This window comes from Eptesicus fuscus, chromosome 21 (genome assembly GCF_027574615.1).
Source record: "Eptesicus fuscus isolate TK198812 chromosome 21, DD_ASM_mEF_20220401, whole genome shotgun sequence".
Lineage (NCBI taxonomy): Eukaryota > Metazoa > Chordata > Mammalia > Chiroptera > Vespertilionidae > Eptesicus > Eptesicus fuscus.
The window spans coordinates 20,942,135-20,961,429 of record NC_072493.1 but is presented as its reverse complement, the minus strand read 5'-3'; the positions used below and the strand labels follow the sequence as shown (position 1 = coordinate 20,961,429).

Genomic DNA, 19,295 nt, shown 5'->3' with positions numbered 1-19,295 from the left:
GAGCTCAAAAAAGGTGAAGAACCAGCAAAGGAAACTGAGAAGCAGCAGCCGTCAAGATGAAATTTGAGAAAAACGGAGTATCATAGGACCATGAGAAGAGACTGACGAAAAAAAGGCAGTTATAGCAAATGCTAAGAGGTCAAGAAACAGAAGAGTCTCTCTCACATTTAGTAATGAGATCACACCGACCTAGAGAAAAGCAGCCTCGGGGAGGTGATAGGGATGTTTCCTGATAAGACATAGCTATGGAGAGACTGTAAACTTAAAGAAAACTAACTTAGAAAAAAAGGTCAGCAAGTTTTCCCACTGAGAATGGAAGTGGAACATTTGCTGGAGGGAGTTTTGGGAGAAGAGAGGGTTTTTAAAAAGTGACCGATTGCAGATATCTAAGCACGTCGGAAAGATCATGTCCGAAGGAGGCCAGCTCTTGTCCGGGGCCTGCAAGGACTGCCCACGTCCGGGCAGAACGCACGTGCGAACGACCGAAGACCTTCCTGCCGCATCACAACGGAGCGGGGAGCGGGGAGCGGGGAGCGGGGAGCGGGGAGCGGGGAGCGGGGAGCGGGGAGCGGGGAGCGGGGAGCGGGGAGCGGGGAGCGGGGAGCGGGGAGCGAGTCCGTCTTCTCCTCTCTCTGCGCGCGTGTCCCGCCGCTCTACGCCGTCCAGGCCGTGTTCTCGCGGGGCGCGGAGACCGCGCGCGGCCGCGGAGACTTCTGGGAAGTGTGGTTTTGCTGGAGGCGACCGGGCGCTGCACCGCTAATAGTGCCTGCGGCGCGGAGAATTCTGAGAACTGTCGCTTTGCTGTGTGCTCCGCGCGTGGTCCCCTCCGCGCTAGTGTCGGGCCAGGCGAAATTCTCCGTCCTGGACGCTGGGAAGACGCGGCGGTGCAGTTCCCGTGAGGGCGGCTACCATTGTCCCCGCACAGCGACCCGGCGCGTCCGGTGCGTGGATTTGGGCGAGCGTGGGTCCCGGGAGGGCTGGCGCGGGCCTCCAGGCTAACGGCACCGGCACCGGCACCGGGCGCTGGCACGGCTCGAGCCCTGGCTGTGCTCCCAGCGTCTGCCCCGCGGTGTGAGCCCACGAGGGCCTTAGCTTTCTGGGCCTCTGGGCCTCGCTCTGTAAAGGGGGTGCCAGGAGGGCGCTCACCTCACAGAGCTCGCGAAGAGAAAATGGGCGAGCGAGTGTACAGAGGACTGACTGAAAGAAAACGCCATCTGCAGTTGTTTTTATGTCACCCAGTCTTGAAGCTGACGCTTTCCAGTTGTTTCAATATAGCCGTTTCAATTGTTTAAAAAAAAAGAAATCTGGGCCTAACCGGTTTGGCTCAGTGGATAGAGCATCGGCCTGTGGACTGAAGGGTCCCAGGTTCGATTCCGGTCAAGGGCATGTGCCTTGGTTGCGGGCACATCCCCAGTAGGGGGCGTGCAGGAGGCAGCTGATCGATGTTTCTCTCTCATCGATGTTTCTAACTCTATCCCTCTCCCTTCCTCTCTGTAAAAAACCAGTAAGATATATTAAAAAGAAAAAAAGAAATCTGGAATAATGTGAATGCCCACCATGCAGAGTGGTGATTATTAAATAAGCTCTATTTAACATGATTACTACTGTTGTTTTATGAGTTTCTCTCTTAGGTAATATGAAAGTTGATTTGTTTGCAGGTGGCACCTCCTAGTAAATGGTTTAGTTACTTCGTGCCAAGGAATACTCTGTTAGTTCGGAGGAAGATCGGAGCCCTAGAAAAATGATTCCCATTGTGTTTCTCCACGCAGGTGTGTCACAGAGCTGCAAGATAAGTCCGATTTTTCATGACTGCTTTTTCCTGTCCTTAATTTGTCATCTCAGGACAGTGCCCTCCAATTATACAAGAGCCTGGAAAGACAACCGTGTTGACTACTGGAAACTGCAAAGTCATGTTCCAGGTAAGTCCTCAGATCTTCCTGAAACACCTTTTTATCGGGACTCTTGAGTGTTTGCTTTCTTCCTCCTATCATTTCCCTCCTAACAAAGTCCATTTAGGGACTGGATCTGTGATTCCTTTCTTTGTAGCCAAGGATGGAGCCTGAAGAACTCCAAAGTGTTACCTTCTCTAAGTTTTTCCTCTTTTCTACCCGTTTTCTGCTAGAAGCCTCTGTAGAATCTTGAGCAAACTTTTTGTTGTTGTTAATCCTTACCTGAGAATATTTTTCCCATTGATTTTTAGAGAGAGTGGAAGGGAGGGGGAGAAATAGAGAGAAACATCGATGTGATTGTTGCCTCCCACAGGTGCCCCAACCAGGACTGGGGATAGTGTCTGCAACTGAGGTACATGCTCTTGACTGGAATCAAACCTAGGACCCTTCAGTCCTCCGGCCAGCGCTCTATCCACTGAGCCAAACTGGCTAGGGCTAAACTTTTAAAAATTACAATTCAGAATTCAAATTTGGAAATTTAGGCTATTTGCTTTATGGTTGTTAAAGCTGTGTCATTGGTCTCAGTTAATGGTATATACAGTAAGTCCTTTCAGTTAATCCAGTCAAGAGATGTTTGGAGTCATCTTGATTCCTCCCTTTCTCGTATAACTCACATTCAGGCACTTTAGTTAGTTCTAAAACATAAACAGGATATATACAGAATCTGACCATTAGTTACCCCATCACTGCCGCCACCACTGCCACCCTGGTCCACGTCACAGTTTGATCCTGGTTAGGACACAGGCTCAATCCCTAGTAGGAGCGTGCAGGAGGCAACCCATCAATGACTCTCTGTTATCATTGATGTTTCTAACTCTTTCTCCCTCTCCCTTCTCTCTGAAATCAATAAAAGTATACATATATTTTTTAAATGACAACAAAAAACACAATTTGACTATGTGCTGTTAAATGTTGAATGCTGATTTAAAAAATTTATAATTCTATTCCCTTTGAAAAAAATTAACTCTCCTGAAGCAAAGTTCTTATATTTGTCTCACCCTTACTGTACAACAATGCCAAGAACGTAATTACCCAATTATTAGTTTTCTTATATCAGATTTCTGATTACTGTCACAATCTCTGCATCTTGTCCCCTTCTCCAACCAGGGTAACTTTACCCTTTGTCCAGTGACAGAAGAGGTCTGGATTATAATTGAGTCTAAAATGTGTTGCTGTTTCAGGTAACATTTAGTGATGTGGCCATAGACTTCTCTCATGAAGAGTGGGGATGGCTAGATTCTGTTCAGAGGGATTTATACAAGGATGTGATGGTCCAGAATTATGAGAACCTGATCTCTCTAGGTAAGCATATTATAATTTGCTTACTTCCACTTCCACATCAACAAGGGAGATTTTTGTTTTTTCTTTCTTTTTTTATTTTGGCCACTCTGAATTGATGGAAATCTTCCTGAGTAAATGGCTGAATTTTCCTTTTACGTTCCCAAGGAAATGTGTAGCTCTGTTGTATTCTGCCTGAAGCTTATCTTCCCTTTCAGGGAGCATTCTTTAAACTGTCCTTTGGTTCCTTTTGTGATGATGGCATCTCCCCAGGAGGACCATAGCTTAAACAAATGCTGTGTTTTTCCTGTAAGCAGGTCTTTCGATACCTAAGCCATATGTGATCACATTATTGGAGGATGGGAAAGAACCTTGGATGGTGGAGACAAAACTGAGAAAAGGTGTGTGTCCAGGTAAATCATGGTGAATCAGGCAAAATAAGTCTTTGTTAAAGATGCTTGTAGAAAGTGGGGGGCATTTTAGGAAATCTTAGGGAGACTGTCTTCAGAGATTCTCAAATATAACAAAATTGAGGGATCCTTAAACTTAGATTTCAGAATGACCATTCTCCATCCAAAATTATCTTTCTGTGTTATTCATGTCATCTAATTAAAAGTGGAGGTTTTTACCTGACTGGCATGGCTCAACTGTGACCTCCTAGTTCAACCTATGAACCAGGAGGTCACAGGTTCGATTCCTGTTCAGGGCACATGCCGGGGTGGCAGGCTCGATTCCTAGTGTGGGGTGTGCAGGAGGGGGCTGATCAGTGATTCTCTTTCATCATTGATGTTTCTATTTCTCCCTCTCCCTTCATCTGAAATCAATACAAATATATTAAAATAATAATAAGTAAATAAAATTTTAAAAGTGGAGGCAAATTATTCTTTTTAAGTCCATTTAAGGAAAAATATACTGATGGTTTTAGGTTAAGAAAAGCTGTCAATTAGATAGAAAAATCATTTTCCACTAAGGCTGAACTTCAGAGATCAAATATGAACATAAGTGTTAGAGGAAATAAAGAATGTATAAGAAAATTTCTAAGAACAATATTTTCTAATGTCCAAGAAAATTAATGATTTTACATAGATACTACATAACTCACAAAAGCCTAAATTTTTGTGGGCCATAAAGTATATTTAGATTATTTTGTTGTCATTGTAACCGTTTAATGCAACACTATAAATTCTGCATTTAAAGCGTACTAATCTGACAGCAAATTGAGATTGATTAAAGGTTGTGGAACCAAGGCTCAGAGATTGAATGTGTTCTTGCACATAAATATAGGCACAAAATATTGGCCTGGATTCCAGAAGGCCTTTTGCATATTCTGCCTGACAGTTTCATTTTTTCCAAAACAATGATTGTCCTTAATTAACCCCAGTCCCTTATTGTACTCTGTTTCTGCCTCTGTGAGCTGTCTGTATTTTCTGTGCTCTGCTTTAACTTTTTTCAGAAATAATTGAATATATGAGAGTTGTCAGAGCTATGCGTTTTCGAGCAGGGGGAGGGGATGGGACTTTATATTTTATCCAATTCTATTTCTATCATAGAAGTTTCTTTCCAAGAAGTACGTAAAAGAAGTGTTTTGCTTTCTTGATATGTTGCAGATTGGAAATTAAGATGGGAAAACAAAGAATTATCAGCAAAGGAGGATATTTATGAGGATGACTCACCCCAAACGGTAATAATAGAAAAAATGATAAAAACAAAGTTGTGAATTTTCAAATTTTTTTAAAAAAATATATTTTATTGATTTTTTACAGAGTGGAAGGGAGAGAGATAGAGAGTTAGAAACATCGATCAGCTGCCTCCTGCACGCCCCCCACTGGGGATGTGCCTGCAACCAAGGTACATGCCCTTGACCGGAATCGAACCTGGGACCCTTCAGTCCCCAGGCTGACGCTCTATCCACTGAGCCAAACCGGTTTCGGCTGAATTTTCAAATTTTAACGAGGACTGGGACTATATAGAGAAATTGGAGGGAAAGCATGCAAATTAGGTAGAACATTTTAGACCAGTGACCTTCACCTTTAGAGAAGGTCCCAATGGGGAATGTGTTTATAAATACAATACATTTAGAAGCATTTTCTATTTAAATTTAAAGTCTATTCTTTTTGAACTACAGAGACTTTCTGCTGAAGGGAAATCACATAAGCATGACATATTTAAGAAGAGCTTAACGAAAAAGTCATTTATAAAAAATGAGAATATCAATGGTGGAAAGAAACTTTTGAATTCTAATGAAAGTGTGGCAGCCTTCAGCCAGAGCAAATCTCTTACCCTTCACCAGACTTATAATAGAGAGAAAATCTATACATGCAGTGAATGTGGGAAAGCCTTTGGCAAACAATCAATTCTTAATCGCCACTGGAGAATTCATACAGGAGAGAAACCTTATGAATGTCATGAATGTGGGAAGACTTTTAGTCATGGCTCATCCCTTACTCGCCATCAGATAAGCCATAGTGGTGAGAAACCTTACAAATGTATTGACTGTGGGAAGGCCTTTAGCCATGTCTCATCACTTACTAATCATCAAAGCACTCACACTGGAGAGAAACCATATGAATGTATGAACTGTGGAAAGTCTTTTAGTCGTGTTTCACATCTCATTGAGCATCTGAGAATTCATACTCAAGAAAAACTCTATGAGTGTCAAATATGTGAGAAGGCCTTCATTCATAGGTCATCTCTCATTCACCATCAGAAAATTCATACTGGAGAGAAACCTTATGAATGTAGTGAATGTGGAAAAGCCTTTTGCTGTAGCTCACACCTTACTCGACATCAAAGAACTCACACTATAGAGAAACAATTTGAATGCAACAAATGTCTGAAAGTCTTTAGTAGCCTCTCGTTTCTTATTCAGCATAAGAGTATTCATACTGAAGAAAAACCCTTTGAATGTCATAAATGCAGGAAATCCTTCAACCAGCCTGAATCACTGAATATGCATTTGAGAAATCACATTAGATTGAAACCTTATGAATGCAATATATGTGGGAAAGCCTTCAGTCATAGGTCATCCCTGCTTCAACATCACAGAATTCATACTGGAGAGAAACCCTATGAATGTATTAAATGTGGGAAGACCTTCAGTTGTAGTTCAAACCTTACTGTACATCAGAGAATTCATACTGGAGAAAAGCCATATAAATGTAATGAATGTGGGAAAGCTTTTAGCAAAGGCTCAAATCTTACTGCCCATCAGAGGATACATAATGGAGAGAAACTCAGTAGTGCCCTAAGTGTGGAAAAAACTTTAAGCTATATGAATCACTATATGTGTGAAAAATCATATATGAGCGAAACTGTATGAATGCAGTGTTTTTCATAATACATTTCAGCCATTGATCCTCCCTGATTCAGTATCAGAAAATCAATATTGGAGAAAAGTCTTATGAGAGTAATGACTATAGAAAGGTCTTTAGCAATGGTACAAGCCATATTGTCCAGAGTTCACATTGAAGAGAGACCATATGAAGGCAATAAATGTGAGAATGCCTTTAGCCAGTATTAATCCTTTAATAAGTAAATCCACACTGTATTTATTCTGTATATGTAATAACAAATATGGGGGAGACTTGGCAATATGAATCTCTTATGAAATATGTACAGACATGTACAAGAGAGACAAACTATGAATATAAAGTTGTGGCAAGTCCTTTGTTAAAGTGCATCCCTCATTCTACATCAAAGAACTCACACTGCAGAGAAAGCTTATGTAAGAAATGTAGCAAAGTGTTCACTAAGAGCTCTTATTAGACATGGAATGTCTGGAACAACCTGTGTACTAATGCTGGAACAACCTGTGTACTAATGCTAGAACAACCTGAAGGATGTAGGAATTACGTGTAAATCTTTGCAATGATGCCATTTGTAAAGAGTTTTACAGGAGAGCAAACAAGCATATTATAAAAAAATATGCATTTCTTATAGCAGTAGTTTGCAGTTTTACTTAAGTCCTACAAAGAAATTATCTAGTTAATGGGCATTGGAAGATATTTAGTCACTCAGTGGATTGAGTAAATGTTATAAAGATGAAAATTAAATCTGCAAAAGAAGTAAAAAGTGGTGTGAATGAAATTCTTGATCTCTAATAAAACCAGTTGTATATAATAAACTCACAGTGACACTGTTATATCTTGTAAAACTTTCTACTACTTTCCTCTTGATGAATTAAGATCAGACTGACAACAGCCTTTAGTGGGAGACTAGCAAACATAAAGAAAAACTGGCCCGGCCAGTGTTGCTCAGTGATTGAGTGTCAACCTGTGAGCCAGGAGGTCATGGTCCAATTCCCAGTCAGGGCATATGCCTGGGTTTCAGGCTCAATCCCCAATAGGGGGCATGCAGGAGGCGGCTGATCAAGCATTTTTAACATTGATGTTTCTATCTCTTCCTCTTCCTTTCTGAAATCAATAAAATATATATATTAAAAAAGAAAAACTGCCTAATCTCTGTGCTAAGAATTTCATTGTTGGTAAGGACATTTCATAGTCCATTTCCACTGGATTAATTCACACATTTAAATTTTTAACAAGTACTTGTGAGAACATAATCAAGAAACAATATACTATGAGGGATCAGAGCAGGCTTCCCTGTGGATATGGTTTTAAAAATTTACATTTTTAAAATTAATTTCAGAGAGAGGGAAGGAGAGGGAGAGACAGAAATATCAATAATGAGAGAGAACCATTGATCTGCTACTTCCTGCATGCCTCCTAATGGGGTTCGAGCCCACAACCCGGGCATGTGCCCTGTGACTAGGAATTGAACCAGGAGGTCATGGATCGTTGCTCAATCAGCCACACTGGCCGGACTGGATATGCTTTTTAATTAGAATCCTAAAGGATGAGGACTAAGTATGAAACTGCAAGCACACAGTCTGGGGGTCATTGTAGGCAAAGCAGACCAGCAAGTTCTGTTATATTTGCTGCAGGTAGACACCTGTGATCCAGTGTCTAGTTTCAGGTATTATGGTTTTGGGGTATTCCTGTTGGCAGCATTACTAGTAATGGCAGCAATCATTTCTCCCTCCCTGAATCATAGTTTTAGAGGTTTATCTTGAAATTAATAGTCCAGAGCTGTCTCCATTACTTCTCCAGCCCACCTACCAATTTTGAAAGCATCAATTTTCTATAATATATGCCTTGAAATAAGAGTTTTTGTTTTCTACGGTGAACCTTGATAGATAATTATGGTTTATAAGGAGCATGGCTTCAAATATTACCTTATATAAGAATTACATAAGAGATGAAATAGTCTTACTTATCCCCATGGTTTCCTGTCTCCCATGGTTTCTTATCTTGTGACTAGAAAGGTAACATAGATCAATGATTAGGATTGTGTGGACACTGTTGGAAGTAAAGGGCAGTTTATGTAGTTATATTTCAGATTATGTTCTCTATGGCATCTGATAATTGTAAGTAATAAATTATTTTAAACCAGGATAGTATATCCTGATATAATAATTCTGATTTGGAGTGTGTGATAGAGTTTCAGACTTTAGATAAAATACTACTCTAGTACATGTGCTACTTTAACTGAAAACCAAGAGGTGAAGGCACATTCCTTAGCAATTCTCAAGAGATAGTGGGTTTGGAATGAGATGGAGAATTTTTAATATTAAGCAGAGATTTATCTTTCCTTTGATTTTTGTGAGAATTTGAAATTCTAGGGAATGTTGAAGGATCTTTGAGGGATAATTAAGGAAGTATGGCATGATATTAAAGATAAAGAAATGTTGTAATTATGGGTAGACTAGCCACTACATAATATATAGTTGTGGGATAATGCTAGTAACTTTCTGTTTCTCCCATTCTCTATCCTCTCTCTGCTCTCTCAAGCACTGGTACTGCACAAATGAAGTAGTCCTTTAATTCCCCAGGTTTATTTGCCTTCACTACACATAATTTTATGTCATCTTGTTATTTTATGAGAGAATTCATCCAACTACCCATACATTGCCATTTCAAAAGAAGCATACAACAGACTGGTGTATTTCAGAAAGAAATGGGGTGGGAAGAGATTAACCAATGAACTTATATGCATATATGCATAGCCCAAGGACAGACAATAGTGCGGGAAAAGCCTGGGGAGGAGCCAGGAGCTGGGAGCAGGGTGGAGTGGGTCAAAGGGGGACATCTATAATACTTTCAACAATAAAGATTAAGAAGTAAAATAAAAAAAAACACACAAGCATACACATGATAATGATTTACAATTTTTGGTTTAAAATGCTTTTACAGTGATACTGAACTAGGAGAAGAAAGCCAGAGTTTTAAATAAAAATAGAGAAGGTTTTAAGAAAGCAATGAGTACATTACCTTGTTATGTTACAAGATAAGGCTGAGATCATCATGATGTTATGGTCACTGATACAGAATCATGCTCAGTTATGTCTGTTATCCATTTCTTGAGCATCAACTATGGAGCAGATAAATAAGGCACACTCCATACCCTTCAAGAGCTCAAAAGTGTGTGTACATATACATGTCTATGTGTGTGTGAAGAACATAGGCTCTGGAGCCATGTTATTTGGATATATTTCCAAGTTGCATATTTCCAATGGCTTTGTGTGATGTTGGACATAATTACTTCACTGCACAATGCCTCTGTTTCCCATCTGTAAAATGGTGATAACACCTATTTCACAGTATTATTATGAAGATTAAATGCCTGGCACCTTAAAAGCATTCAGTGAGTATTAGCTATTTTCATCATCATCATCATCTTCACATGGTTGCTGCTTTATTCTGGCCTGAAATGTCACATCTAGTGGGTCTTCCTAATCATCTATCACTTTTATCTACTTACTGATTCACTTTTTGTGGGGTTCTTACAAGACAATTTCATTTCCTTCCAATAAATTATCCTTGATCTCTGAGCCATTTTGAAGCAGAATATATTTATTACCCAAAATGCTCTGAGGAGACAAAGAGTGCCAGATAGGAGAAAGTGAGACAAGAACACAGCAGGGATGCAGGAAGGAGGGAGGGTGCCCTACAGAGCTGTTTGAGAGAAAGGACAGAATGAGGGAAGCTTCAGGTCCCCATAGAGAGGAGAGCAGAGGCTTTATCCTGTGAGATGAGAAGCCTGAGGGACTTCAGGATCACTTCTCAGTACAGGGTCCTCTGGGTAAGTGCAGCTGTCCTCATTGTTCCTGAATAGAGGTTACATGCATGTCATTGAAGGTCACTGATGCCTGGAAAGTTAGTATAGCTTCATTAGCTATGGGTTACTCAGATGTGATTATAGTATATTGTGCAGTCATTGGTAAAGATCATAAAAGAACCAAGGCACACATCATTGAGCATTTCATGGGAGACACTCTATCCTGGGCACTAAGGGGGAGTCAGATACTACCTTTCAACAGGATGTAATGTATTAGAGAAGACACCATCTATGAAGAAGCCACTGATGAAAGATATGACAAGGCTGTGTGTCTTGGGAGGCACAAAAAAGAGGGTAAATGGATGCTGCACAAGCTGGGCCCCCAGCAGAGAGCACCAGAACTGAGAAGGGTACCCACATAACATCTGGCTGTGAAAAGTAGCAGGGTTGTTGTCTGTCAGAAGAGGTGGCTGGAAATTCAGGCACCCTCTTAAAGGGCCAATGCACAAAATTCCCTTTGGAGCCACTCACCTTGTGCTCCAGCAGAGGGAGGGCAAAATGAACTGGAGCTGTGTGAGGGGACTTTGGGGTTAGAGCTCAGAAGGCAGACATCCCAGAAGGCAGTTTCCTGTGCTGAGTCATTTCCTCATGCTGAAGAGTTAATCTTTGTGACAAAGATATTAGCTATTCAGGTTGTGTTGCCTGGAGGGGGAGACAGTTGACCCACCCCACTGGGAAACACATTGCCCGATGTGTGGAGTATCTAAGGCCCATTAGCAGACTGAGAATAACAGTTAGCCTCCAGGCAGAAGCAATTGTCCCACCCTATTTTAAAAAATACCCATGGATGATTGAAAGCTATTCAAGACAGAATCCTATCAGTCTGGAGACAGAGAGTGGTCTCTGGAGGCTTTGCCTGATCTAATCAGTCAGAAACAGCTTTTGACACTAAAGATTGAGAGACATAGCAGTTCTACCTAACACATAATCAGAAACCCAAACAGGCAGCCAAAATGAGGAGACACACAGCCCCCAAATGAAAGAATGAGAATTCTCCAGACGAAGAAATAAATGAAATGGAGATCTGATATAGTGTTCAGAATAATAATGGTAAAGATGCTCCACAGCATGAGAAAAGATATAGTAACTATGAAAACAGAAATAAAGAATGACATAGCACAAATAAAGAATACTTCAAAAGGAATATACAGCAGATTAGGGGAAGCTGAGGATCGAATCAGTGAATTAGAAGACACGGTTGGAAAAACTACTCAATCAGAAAACCAAAAGGAAAAACAAAGAAAAAAAAAACACAGGAGGACAGCTTAAGGGAACTGTAAGACAATGTGAAACAACAATATTTGAATAGCAGGTGTGCCAGAAGAGGCAGAAAGGGAGATAGGGAGAGCGAATGTGTTTGAAGAAATAATGGCAGAAAATTTCCCTAACCCAGTAAAGAAAAAAGTCACACAAGTTCATGAGGCACAGAGAGTCCCAAGCAAAAAGAACCCAAACAGGCTGATTCCCAGACACATAATTAAAATGCCAAAAATTAAAGACAAAGAATCTTAAAGGCAGCAAGAGGAAAGCAAATTGTTACCTACAAAAGCACTCCCATAAGGCTGACACCTGATTTCTCATAAAAAACCACAGCAAAAGAAACCATCAATAAAACAAAAAGAAAGCCCACTGTATGGGAGAACATATTTGACAATGATACATCTCATAAAGGGTTAATATCCAAAATATAAGGGGAGGGTTGGGAGGGGGAAGAGACCAACCAAAGGACTTTATGTGTGCATGTAAGCATAACCAGTGGATGCAAGACACTGGGGGAGGGGGGAGGGCATGTGCTGAGGGGTAGGGGAGGCAGGGGGGGAGGCCAGTGGGGGAAAAAAAGGAGACATATGTACTATTATTTGTAATACTTTAAACAATAATAAATAAATAAATACAAAATGAAATGCAAATATATTCTCCAAAAAACAACAACAAACAAAAAACAAAACAAAACAACAACAAAAAACCCCAAATATATAAGAAACCCATACAGTTTAACAAAAGGAAGATGATCCAATTTAAAAAATGGGCAAAGGACCTAAATAGACACTTCTCTGAAGAGGGCATACAGATGGCCAAGAGACATGAGAAAAAAAAATGCTCTAAGTCACTGATCATCCAAGAGATGCAAATCAGAATGAAATGAGGTACCATCTCACACCTGTCAGAATGGCTACCATCAACAAATCAACAAACAATAAGTTCTGGCAAGGATGTGGAGAAAAGGGAACCCAAGTACATTGTTGGTGGGAATGCAGACTGGTGCAACCATTAAGGAAAACAGTATAGAGTTTCCTCAAAAAATTAAATATGGATCTGCCACTTGACCCAGTGATCCCACTTGTAGGAATATATCCTAAGAAACCCAAAACACCAATCAGAAAGAATTAATGCACCCCTGTGTTCATAACAGCACAACCTACAATAGCTAAGATCTGGAAACTGGTGGCTATGACGCCCACTGCGGCCAGTGAACCCACCTGATTGAGGGGTGGGGCCAGTGACCAAACTCTGGCGGCCCCTCCCCCGAGTGGGCCCAGCCCCTGATCAGCCTCTCCCACCCCAATCGAGGGCTTGGTGGCCAACCCCCCTGCAGCTCTTCCCTCAGGAAAGCCCTTGTCTGGGTGGCCTCTGAGGGGAGTTTTACCAAACCTTTAAAAAACAACTAGCACCTATTCTCCAACGATTCCAAAATATCCAAGAGGAAAGAACATTTCCAAACTCTTTTTATGAGGCCAGCATTATCCTAATTCCAAAACCAGATAAAGACAATGCAAAGAAAGAGAACTATAGGCCAATAGAATTTTTATTAAAAATGGATGTTGGATTTTGTCAAATGCTTTTTCTGCATCTATTGATATGATCATGTGATTTTTTTGCTTTCAGTTGGTTTATGTGATGTATCATGTGAAATGCTCCCATCATTTCCTGACACTTTTTTCAGGGAGGTGGGTGTGAGGAAGTAAAACTCTCATTATTTGCACATGATCATAGATGCTAAAATCCCCCACAAAATATTAGCAAAAAAGGATCCAGCAATACATTAAAAAGATCATACACCTTGAAAAAGTGGGATTTATTCCAGGGATGCAAGGCTGATACAATATTAACAAAAAAAGCCCCCACTCCCACCTCCCTGAAAAAAGTGTCAGGAAATGATGGGAGCATTTCACATGATACATCACATAAACCAACTGAAAGCAAAAAATCACATGATCATATCAATAGATGCAGAAAAAGCATTTGACAAAATCCAACATCCATTTTTAATAAAAGTTCTCAGCAAAGTGGGAACAGAGGAATCATATCTCAACATAATAAAGGCCATATATGACAAACCTACAGCCAATACCATACTCAATGGGCAAAAACTAAAAGCATTTCTCCTAAGAACAGGAAGAAGACAGGGATGTCTGTTTTCACCACTCTTTTCAACATAATAATAGAAGTGCTACCACAGTAAACAGACAATAAATAAAAGGCATCCAAATTGGAAAAGAGGAAGTAAAAGTCTCATTATTTGCACATGACTTGATATTGTATATAGTAAACCCTAAAGATTTCACAAAAACACTGGATTTAATAAATGAATTTGGCAATGTAGCAGAGATACAAAATTAACATGCAGTAATTTATGGCATTTTTATACACCAAAAATGAAATATCAGAAAGAGAAACTAAACAATCCCATTTACCATTGCAACAACAAAAAAATTAAGATACTTACTAATAAACTTAACCAAGGAGGTAAAAGACCTGTACTCAGAAAACTATAGAACATTGAAAAAAGAAATAGAGAAATATATAAACAAGTGGAAGAATATTCCGTGTTTATGGATTGGTAGAATTAACATCATTAAAATGTCCATACTACCCAAAGCATTCTACAGATTTAGTGCAATCACTATGAAAGTACCAACAGCATATTTCACGGACCTATAACAAATACTCCAAAAATTTGTATGAAACAAAAATAAAGAACTCAAATAGCCATAGCGATATTGAGAAACAACAACAAAGTTGGAGGAATCACAATACCAGATATCAAGTTATACTACAAGGCCACCCTACTCAGAACAGCTTGGTTCTGGCATAGGAGCAGGTGTATAGATCAATGGAATAGAACAGAGACTCCAAAAATTGACCCAAGCCATTACACTCAATATTTGACAAAGGAGGCAAGAGCATACAATGGAGTCAAGTCAGTCTCTTCAATAAATGGTGTTGGGAAAATTGGACAGGCACATGTAAAAAAAGAAACTAGACCACCAACTTACACCATACACAAGAATAAACTCAAAATAAATGTAAGTTGTGAAACCATAAAAATCCTAGAAGAAAGCATATGCAGCAAAATCTTTCTTGCAGCAATCTGTTTACAGATATATCTCCTAGGACAAAGGAAACTAAGGAGAAAATAAACAAATGGGCACATCAAAATAAAAAGCTTCTGCACTGCAAAAGAAACCATTGACAAAAAGAAAAGGGAGACCACTGTATTGGAGGACACATTTGGCAATGATACATCTGATAAAGGGTTAATATCCAAAATCCTATATCATAAAAGGCTAATATGCAAATAGAATGGCAGAACAACTGAACAACTGACCAACCGGTCACTATGATGTGTGCTGACCACCAGGGGGCATGTACAGAACATGGTGGGCGTCAGCAGCAGGAGGCAGAGTGTGGAAGTGGCAGGCGTCGGTTGTGGTGGGATGGTGGAGCAGGTGAGCGGGGGCACCAGACCAAGGCAGGGTGCCAGTCGCTGTCATCGGGGTGAGCCTCTGGTGGTTACTGAAAATTCTTTGCTCCCATGCACTGCAGTCCCACCCGGCGCTCGCACCTGCTGCTGGCGCCAGCCCTGCTCACACCAGCTGCCGGTGCCAGAGATACTGCTCGCACCTGCTGCCGGCACCTGGCCCCAGCCCCGATCTCTCGGCACTGACAGCGGGTGCGAGTGGAAGCTGCCAGCCCCGATTGCCCCTCAGGGCTCCTCCATCTCCCCCTTCTCCTAAGGAGTGGTCAGGGCCGGCAGCCACCTCTTGCACCAGCTGCCGGCGACGGACCCGCTCACACCAGCTGCTGGCACCTGAGCCACAACTCGCACCCACTGCTGGCGCTGGCCCCAATTGCTCCACACCATCAGCAGGTGCAAGCAGGGCCAGCGCTGTCAATGTATGTGAGTGGTGGTGGCGGGAGCGGGGCTGCCAGCAGACAGGGGACTGGGGCTGTGGCAGGAGGGGCTGGGCAGGGGCGCAGAGGATGGGCTGAGACCTGCCCCCGTGCCCACTGCAGCCTCGCAGCCCACAGTTCCTTTAAAGGTGCATGAATTCGTGCACTGGGCCCCTAGTATATAAGGAACTCATACGACTTAACGAAAGGAAGACAGTCCAATTTAAAAATGGGCAAAGAACCTAAATAGATACTTCTCCAAAGAGGACATACAGATGGCCAAGAGATAAGAAAAAATGCTCAGTGTCACTGATCATCAGAGAGATGCAAATTAAAATGACAATGAAGTATCACCTCATACCAGTCACACTTTCTTCATTTGATTCAGCAATAAAACCAAAATTATGGTTATCCACATGACTATCTGCTCAACAAATGACAAGTTCTGGCAAGGCTGTGGGGAATTAACACTGCTGGTGGGAATGTAGACTAGTATAGCCATTATGAAAAACTATGGAGTTTCCTAAAAAAAAAAAAAAATGAAATGTGGATCTGCCATTTGACCCAGTGATCCCACTTGTAGGAATATATCCTAAGAAATCCGAAACACCAATCAGAAAAAATATATGCACCTGTATGTTCATTGCAGCGCAATTTACAATAGCCAAGATATGAAAACAGCCAAAGTGCCCATCAGTAGATGAGTGGATAAAAAAAACTGTGGTACATTTACATAATGGAATACTATGCAGCAGTAAAAATGAAGGAAGGATCTCTTACCCTTTGAGACAGCATGGAAGGACCTGGAGAGTATTATGCTAAGCAAAATACTTGTCAGAGAAAGACAAGTATTACATGATCTCACTCATATGTGGAAACTAATGAAATAAACGGATGAACAAAATAGATCCAGAGACATAGAAGCATAGAACAAACTGTTGAATCGCAGAGGGAAGGCGGTGTAGGGTGGGTGGGTGGGCAGAGATCAACCAAAGAACTTGTATGCATATATGCATAACCCCTGGACACAGACAATAGGTGATGAAGGCCTGGGGCAGGGTTGGTAGCTAGAATAGGTTAATGGGGGATAAAGAGGGAGATATGTAATAATACTTTCAACATTAAAGATATATATATATATATATATATATATATATATATATATATATACACACACACACACACATACACACATATATATATATACATATATATGTATATATATGTATGTATATATATATATATATAGTAAATCACTGGCCTGTTGCTCAGTGGTTAGAGCATTGGTTTGTGGACTGAACGGTCGAGGTTCGATTCCTGGTCAAAGGCACGTACCTTGGTTGCAGATTCAACAGGTTCAATCCCCGGCCTTGGTCAGGGCCCGTGCAGAGGCAAGGAGTTAATTTGTCTCTCTCACATCGATGTCTCTCTCTCTCTCTCTTCCCCTCCTCCTTCCGTTCCACTCTCTCTCTCAAGATCAATGGAAAAATATCCTCGGGTGAGGATTAAAAATATGTATATATTAAATAGTCTGCCATAGAAATAAGACATCATTTTACTCTTGACTACTTAAAAAATAAGAACAATGAAACCATGAAATTGAACATGTAAGTTTATTATTCAAAAGGAGAATTGCAGGCATTTTACTGATATTGCCAACATAAATTTTAAGTTTTGCTCTCCTGCTGCATCTGGTATTTCTTTGGTAGATCAGTTGTAATTAGGATGATTTTCATATAATCAAGGTGTTTGAGGAGTTGATCTTGAAAGGGAGGTGGCAGATGTATCCGCTATCATTGTCATTGGGAAGCTTGGGTTGCCTACTGGTTGCAGGGTAGAAGGAAGACCATCAATGACTGGTGAATAAGAATATCTATTTGGAAAAGTAGAAGGCTGGACCATCCTTTCAAAATAACTTCTCTGTAAGGGAGAAATAATGTGGTTCTGGGAAGCAGAAGTTGTGGCTGTAATGAAATTCACCATGCGGGGATTTGCTTGCGTGTAGCTGCTATGTGAATGCGCAGGAAAGGTGGTCAACTGATTTGAAAGAGCGTATCGATCCATTACAATTTGTTCTGATGGCCTAACTAACGTGGATGATGGAGGAGGAAAACTACTTCTCCTTTGAGCAGTTGTCTTAGCAGTTATCTGGCTGGTAGCAGGATTTCTTATTAGAGGCATATTTAAACTTGTGGAGTGTGAAAATATACTTTCTTCACTTGATTCAGCAATAAAACCAAAATTATGGTTATCCACATGACTGTCTGCTCCAAAATGCTTCTTATTGAAATCTTGAAATAATGAAGATGCTGGAGAAGCATTTTTAATCCCAACTCTTCTTTTCATTCTTACTAGGAGTTGGGGACAGCCTCGTTTAAAATTGGGATTATGAAAAAACTGTAGCTAAAACCAAATGAGAAAGTTATTTAGTGACATTTTAAACCAAGATACAAGAATGTTACAAACCTATTCTTTAAAATATGATTTCAGTTTTATCACACAAAGTTAATGTCATCAAGTAATACATGTACACTATTAATATATTTGAAAGTTTACTTATTGGCAAGGACACTTAATTATGATTTTTCAAGCAAAAATGTGTTGTATATTTACAGTACCTGTGAATACCATTTCAAGTGGTTTCATGACCTTTATTTAAATAGAGCTCATTGATTAGGTTCAAAGTTACTAGCAAAATTTCTTATAATCCTGAATGTTTATGCCCAAGTTGTCCTAAATTTAGAAAAATAATTTTAAAAATCTGGTTTTAGCTTATATGTATATATATATATGTATATCAATATATATATATATAATATGAACATATTGATGTACAAAAGAAAAAAATAATCTCTATATAAGTTGTAACTGAAAATTGCTGAATACCTTGCTTAAAACAGAGACTTCTTTTTCTTCTGCCAGAAAGTCAGCTAGAGAAGCAGATCTTTGAAAATTCTGTCGCATTTTACTAAATCCATAAAGGTTAAGCTGTCGAACTAAACTTTTCATACTCTCAGTTTCGAATATTCTGAAAGGGGCCTTTCTTTCCAAAACTTCTTTCTTAAAGAGGTCTTCATTAATCACTATAGAAGTTCCATTCTCATCCCACCAGATAGACTTAAATTGATCGCTTTCAACTATCTTCCACAGTTTTCTGGGGAAGGTCATAGAAAGGAAATCATTATCTTCATCTGGTTCGGAGGCACAGAATGTGTAACGTGGTCTTTTTATCAAGGTTTCTTCACACAAAGCCTGGAAGGCATATTCTTCAATCATAGACCTCAATTCCGAGTCCTCAGGGTAAGTGTGATCACACAATGCAGACCTAAAGGAGGTTTCTGAATCATTTGATCCATCATTTGGAGAAACAATTTGAATTTCTGAGGAAACATGGGCCATCTCAAATAAACTTTTCTTTGGCGGCCTTCCACATCTGCATAATTTTGAATACTGCGGCTTCAAAGGCTGATTTGGCAGGCTGACACAAATAAACTGCTCACACCATCACAATGCTCCTCAACCTGTGTAGCTGTGACATCACAAAATGACTGGTCTCCTAGCAATTAAATGTGATCTTCAGCCAGTGTTTCCTTCTCGCTCTATAGATTTTATTCAGTTAAAATAAAATATAGGCCAGTTTTTAAATAAAAAATATTTTTATTGATTTCAGAGAGGAAGGGAGAGGGAAAGAGAGATAAAAACATCAATGATGAGAGA

The 19,295-nt window shown here is 40.3% G+C and overlaps 2 protein-coding genes across 2 annotated transcripts in view; one reads left to right on the top strand and one right to left on the bottom strand.

Moving 5' to 3' along the window:
• LOC103284765 (heat shock transcription factor, Y-linked) overlaps positions 1–19,028 on the bottom strand; it is a 35,587-nt gene extending 16,559 nt beyond the window's left edge. The window contains exon 1 of the mRNA XM_054711103.1: positions 18,465–19,028. Within this exon, the coding sequence (XP_054567078.1) occupies positions 18,465–18,977 (513 nt within the window). The 5' untranslated portion in view covers positions 18,978–19,028. The remainder of the gene's footprint in view (positions 1–18,464) is intronic.
• LOC103284486 (zinc finger protein 181) lies at positions 1,888–6,546 on the top strand. Its single transcript, XM_054711246.1, is given in 5 exon segments — positions 1,888–1,919; positions 3,131–3,251; positions 3,545–3,640; positions 4,835–4,939; positions 5,159–6,546. Coding segments are annotated over 5 exon segments (1,719 nt in total). The 5' UTR covers positions 1,888–1,910.
• Positions 19,029–19,295: the final 267 nt, after the last annotated feature.